Source organism: Loxodonta africana, chromosome 23, assembly GCF_030014295.1.
Source record: "Loxodonta africana isolate mLoxAfr1 chromosome 23, mLoxAfr1.hap2, whole genome shotgun sequence".
NCBI classification, from domain to species: Eukaryota; Metazoa; Chordata; class Mammalia; order Proboscidea; family Elephantidae; genus Loxodonta; species Loxodonta africana.
The window spans coordinates 44,213,509-44,219,755 of NC_087364.1; the positions used below are offsets into that span (position 1 = coordinate 44,213,509).

The 6,247-nt window shown below is 35.8% G+C and overlaps 1 protein-coding gene across 2 annotated transcripts in view; it reads left to right on the forward strand.

Annotated features, from left to right (window-relative positions):
- SERPINI1 (serpin family I member 1) overlaps positions 1–3,956 on the forward strand; it is an 83,867-nt gene extending 79,911 nt beyond the window's left edge. Inside the window, exons 7-9 of one of the 2 annotated variants that reach the window (XM_003416252.4) lie at positions 1,606–1,692; positions 3,264–3,353; positions 3,611–3,956. In XM_003416252.4, the coding sequence (XP_003416300.1) occupies positions 1,606–1,692; positions 3,264–3,353; positions 3,611–3,687 (254 nt within the window). In that variant the 3' untranslated portion in view covers positions 3,688–3,956. The remainder of the gene's footprint in view (positions 1–1,605; positions 1,693–3,263; positions 3,354–3,610) is intronic. The other variant, XM_010596050.3, reaches the window with a different exon arrangement.
- The last annotated feature ends 2,291 nt before the right edge of the window (positions 3,957–6,247 follow it).

Here is a 6,247-nt window from a genome sequence, read left to right on the forward strand (position 1 = left end):
CCTACCACCATCAGCACGTCTGCCATTTTGTGTGGGAAAATGAGGGTGTACAAAGGGACAAGTGACCAGAGGAGGTTATACTTTGGGCAGAGGACACACTTACAGGGATGAGACTCCTTGTTTTAAGAACCCTGTGCAGCCAGCAGGTTAGGCCCACTGGCAGAGTTTTCTTTGTGCAAATTGGATGTGACTGAAACATCATTCAGTGTGTTTGAGAAGACCTGCCCTCAGAATATTTGAGGAGAGCCTAGCTGACAATGTGGACACTCATTACCCTTTAGGAATCAGGTTTTGTCACTTTTACATCCAGGGTCGTAGCCCTGGCTCTTTAACTGGCAGACTGACAAAAATGAGTGGCAGAATCTAACAATAATACAGCATCAGTTACCTGTTAAATAGTTAAAATAGTTTGCTGTCTTGAAATTCATGTTTGTTTAGCCAACTAAATGCATTTGTATGGTTACTTAAAGCAATTTATATGTTTCCTTTTGTTAAAAACAACCCCAAAAGAGAAAACCTAGTCCTGTGAATTTGAGAGAGCTCATTATACTTCATTGCTTAATGTAAAAACTTGATTGCCTTTTCCTTTTCTTGTAGACATCAAATGCTTTCTTGAAGAAAATACCGTAACATACAAGATGGACTGTTCAATAATGTAGTGCTTCTATTTTAATATGAAATGTAATATGAGGAAGCAATATCCCTGTTTAAAGTATTTCCAGAGATGGTCCTGAATGGCCCTGGGCTTCAGCAACACAGTTGTTTATCTTAAATTTGAATTAGGTCTCCTGGAATTGCAAACAAAGAGTACAAACTTGAGTGTCCTTCATCCTGCTTCCTTGTGCTGTTTTCATTTTTATTTGCAGGGCATTCTTTTGTTTGTTTTGTTTTAATCTTGGGGAAAGATTGGAAACCCATGTTTGAAAGTCAGTAACTTAAAAGTACGTATAAATATAAAAAGAAGTTCAAAAAGAACAATAATCCTCCTGATATTGAAAGTGTATTATTTCCTCCGATATTAAGGTAAAGAATATATGTGAGTCCTCAGATAAACCAATTAACTGGAATTGAAAGTAACTTTTTTTTATATATTCACATTTCTAAAACCTAGAAGTCAATTTTATCTTTCTTTGTTAAAAATTTTTACATTATCATAGTAATTAGAAATTAGATTTTTTTTAAAAAAAAGAAAAACATTACTTCTTATTCTGGTAATAACTGCATTTAATTTTATGTTTTCATTTTCTCATTCAAGGTTTCAAATTAGAGAACCGTATATTAAACCTTTTATTCTTGAGTTATGAACTAATTTGAAGTCATCAAAAATTGAGCCACCTTTTCTATTTTTCTGGCAATATAAGAAATAAACCATGGAAAAATCACCAACAAAAATGAAAGATTCACAAGGGAATATAAAATGAGGACAAATTAGAAACCGTGTCTTCAACAGTTTCTTCATATCATAAATGTGACCGTACAACATTCTCTGTTCTGTATTATATCAGTATCTTATGTCTCTTACATCCCACAAGCCTATTTGACAAATGGATAAAATGTTCCCCTTTACCTAATACTAAAGTAGTGCTTCTGATTCTCTTTGTGCAGGTGACAAAGAGATTTTCCTTTCCAAAGCAATTCACAAGTCCTTCATAGAGGTTAACGAGGAAGGCTCAGAAGCTGCTGCTGCCTCAGGTATCAAGTTGTTTCCTTAAAATCTTCTCACCTTTTTGATATTTGTATTTTTAAAGGAATCTGGAGTGGGGTTGGGGGCCATTTTCAGAACCATGCCAAAAAACTAACTAACTCTGCTCTAACTCAGAAGTCAAGCTAATGCTGAAACAGCCAGAATTTTCTAAATCGGATATGAAGCTTGCCCTAATTCTGATGCACTGTTACAGTGTAACTCCTCTCTCCAGCTTTTCTCTAATGAGAGGCTGGAGGACCCTGGCGGTTCTATGAGAATAGAATTTCCTGCTGTGCTGCCTGTTTAAATATTTTAAATATTTCGCTGCTGCCTGTTTGAATATGTTTCTTCCTACCTAATTACTCATGGAAGTTGTTTCTTAATTTTGTAAGTGAAAAGGTTTGATTTTTTAAAAAGTACGTACCTAAACAAGAGCCTGTGATAGGATGTAACACTTTTTTTTTTTTTTAAGAGCTTTGACAGAAAGCATGTACCCAAAGCATGATGGTAAATGTCCTTGACCGTTTTGATAGTTCTGACCTCCCGAGTTAACTGAAAATGATTTTCCTTTTCCCTTTCATTTTTGGATTTTTTTTTTTCCAATCCCATTTTCAGCAACTATCGTCATATTTTGGTAGGATTTATTCTTCCCCCTGCTATAAAAAAAATTTTTTTTTTATAATGTTAACATGATATTTGCTCACGTTATTTCTAGCTTCTGCACGTGTTTGTCCATTAAAAGTTATTTCACCAGTTATAATAATATTTTCAGGAGGAAATAGAAATAATAGTCTCAGGCATCAAGAAAGTTTAAAATCTTACATGATTTTATCTTTTTTATAGTTCTCATTAATTTCTTTTTTTTTTTAATTGTACGTTAAATGAAGGTTTACAGAACAAACTAGTTTCTCATTAAACAGTTAGTATACATATTGTTTTATGACATTGGTTAACAACCCCACCACATGTCAACTCTCTCCTTTCTCGACCTTGGACAACTTTTTTGACCACTAGCTACCCTGCTAAACATCATCTCAAAACCAGGATCACAGGGGAATTCAGTTTCCCAGTATAGGAGACATCATTGCAGCTCCCCTGCTGTATTTTCCCTTTAATCACTGCCAACCTGACCACCCACTAGGAGCAGGGCGGCTTCTTAGGTAAAAATACACAGTTCAGACAAAAGAAATAATGATGTGAGATATAAAGAAACTGACTTAGTTTTTGTTGTTGTTTGGTGTTTGATTTTTTCCTTCTCTCTCCTCCCCACCCCAGATCAAAGGTCGTTTTAGTACAGCTACAAGTATTTATCTGAGATTGAGATTAAAAATTTTGAAAGAGGCAGAATAAATTGTCCTATTATTTTTGGCATGGGGAGAGATTTTGTTTTGTATGCAGTTGTTTTGTTTAACAGATCAAGCAGAAATGTTAACACTTTTACAATTTTTCTCTCTTTAAATCTTCAGACTCTTGCTTCCTATAAATTGTTGCCTTTAATTAAACATAAATGGGTTTGAGGCATTACTCATTAGGCGGTGCACATACAGAGACATGTAATTGCCTTCTCTCTGCACTCTAGGAATGATTGCAATTAGTAGGATGGCGGTGCTGTATCCACAAGTTATTATCGACCACCCATTTTTCTTTCTTATCAGGAACAGGAGGACAGGTAAGTCTGTTAGGAGAACTTTATTTAGTAGAGCACAATGAAGCCGTTTTATTTAGTTGCGAACATGTTTTTTCTCCATATTTATCAGGGAATGTCTAGTGTTCAGAAGCTTCTTAAAAAATGAAACTACATTTCCTTATATTTTCATTTTTAGGATATTGGTAATTATATGCAAGGAAAAAATAAATATCTCATTCTTTTGCTTAACCCCCTTTTTTTTTTCACCCCTTCTTTTGTTCACTTCCAACCCAATACAGGTACAGTCCTCTTCATGGGACGAGTCATGCATCCTGAAACAATGAACACAAGTGGACATGATTTTGAGGAACTTTAAATCATTATATTTAAATAGCAAGGAAATCAGTAACTAAGCACATTATGTTTGCAACTCGCATATATTTAAGATTTGTGTTTCACAGTGTATCTTAAGATAATATTTAAAATAGCCCTGGATAAAAACAACAATGTATGTAAATTATAAACCAACTTTGTCAAGGAATGTTATCAGTATTATTAAGATAATGATCCTATTATGTCACTGTGTTTGTTGTGCTGGTATTTAAAATAAAAGTACATATTGAACATGTGAACAGCTTTGTTTTTAATTTTAGAAATGTAACATAAAGAAAGATAAAGATACCTCTAGGGGAAGTTTGGAAACAGAGTAAAAGCAACAAAGTAAATTGGTGTTGTACACTTACATAGAACAAACAATAACAAGTACAACTAGTGAGTGGAAGACAGGTTCTCTACAAATATTCTAATTTTTAGGTTCTCTGAAGAAGATTTGTTATGTGGTACAAAAGAATGCAAGCTGACGACATCTTCCGTATGACTTCACTACAAAATTTGTTAGAAAAAATAATACGGGCTGTGCAAGCTTATAGGCAATAGCCATAGCCTACCACTGTATCTTTAAAAAATCCACTTGGTTTCATATGCCCGGTGTAGTTTATAAGCCTGTTGTATCACCACATTTTGCTGCTTCAAGTAAAATTAGAACTGCAAGTTCCCAAATGAGCAAACTAATAATAAAAATTTGTCCTTTAATATGTCACCGGGGAGTTCGGATAGTACTTGAAAAAGCTTGCCAGCACAGATACTGGAAACAGAAAGGTCATGGGCTGAAAGCTCTCCACACAGGTGTTGTAGTTTGCTCTGCATGGTGTTTTTTTTGGATTTGAACTCGAATGTCAGTAATTGGGGTGCCACTCTTCTGCTTCTCCCACTGGTTACCTGTGGGGTTCCTGGTTGTATTCGCATTTGGGGCCACAGAAGAGTTATATGTAGCACTTTGTAGAATATATTTGGTCTTATTCTCTAGTATAAGAGGTAATCCATGCCAATCAATTTATGGCCTCCAGTAAATTATGTTGTTACTCTTTGGTTGAAATAATGGTATTTCTTGGGCGGGGGTGGGGGGGAGTGGAAAAGAATGACCGTTTGATGAATGGAACAGGCCTCTTCAGTGCCAGATGTTTTTATTCTAAGATTAAGAGTTTCAGGAAAAGTTTGAAGTGTCTTCAAAATTTAACAGAAACGGTTTACTTATTACTTTCTTGCGCCATAGGTATTTTGTTATGATTTGGAGCTGTTAAAATTTATTGGTATTTTTATTAAATTTAATCCAGTTCAGGAGATCAGTAGTTTGGGGAAACCGGATCTGAAAGACCTACTGAATTCTGTCTGAGGGAAAACCTGAAAATCTGTACTTTATTTCTAACAACCCACTTGCTAATTCTGTTATGCAATAAATCTTGAACACTGCTAAAGTAAAGGATACATACAGAATACTTCTATAAAATATTTTTATTTTTTTTAGTGCTAGTGCTTAGATACAGTTAATTTATGGAAAATTAGATCAATTATTATAATTTTTGCTGTTAGGAGTCGTCAAGCCAGTTCTGATTCAGAGCAACCCTGTGTACTACAGAACGAAACACTGCCCGGACCTGCGCCATCCTCACGATAGTTGTTATGCTTGAGCCCGTTGTTGCAGCCACTGTGTCAATCTCATTGAGGGTCTTCCTTTTTTCTACTGACCCTGTACTTACTTTACCAAGCATGATGTCCTTCTCCAGGGACTGATCCCTCCTGACAACATGTCCAAATTATGTAAGACACAGTCTCGTCATCCTTGCTTCTAAGGAACATTCTGGTTGTACTTCTTCCAAGACAGATTTGTTCATTCTTTTGGCAGTCCCTGGTATATTCAATATTCTTCGCCAACACCACGATTCAAAGGCATCGGTTCTTCTGTGGCCTTCCTTATTTACTGTCCAGCTTTCACATGCATATGATAAAATTGAAAATACCATGGCTTGAGTCAGGCGCACCTTAGTCTTCAAGGTGATGTCTTTGCTAAAGAGGTCCTTTGCAGCAGATTTAACCAATGCAAAGCGTCTTTTGATTTCTTGACAGCTGCTTCCATGGCTGTTGACTGTGGATCCAAGTAAAATGAAATCCTTGACAACTTCAGTCTTTTCTGCATATATCAAGATGTGGCTTATTGGTCCAGTTGTGAGGATTTTTGTGTTCTTTATGTTGAGGTGTAATCCGTACTGAAGGCTGCGGTCTTTGATATTCATTAGTACGTGCTTTGAATTCTCTTCACTTTCAGCAAGCAAGGTTGTGTCATCTGCATGATGCAGGTTGTTAATGAGTCTTCCTCCAATCCTAATGCCTGGTTCTTCTTCATAGAATACAGCTTTTCGAGTTTTTTGCTTAGCACACAGATTGAATAGGTATGGTGAAAGGCTACAACCCTGACCCACACCTTTCCTGACTTCAAATTTAAGCTTTTAGATCAATTATGGAGTGTTCTAAATCAGTGCTTTTCAAACTTTGACATGCATTCAAATCACTTGGGGACCTTGATAAAAATGCAGGCTTTC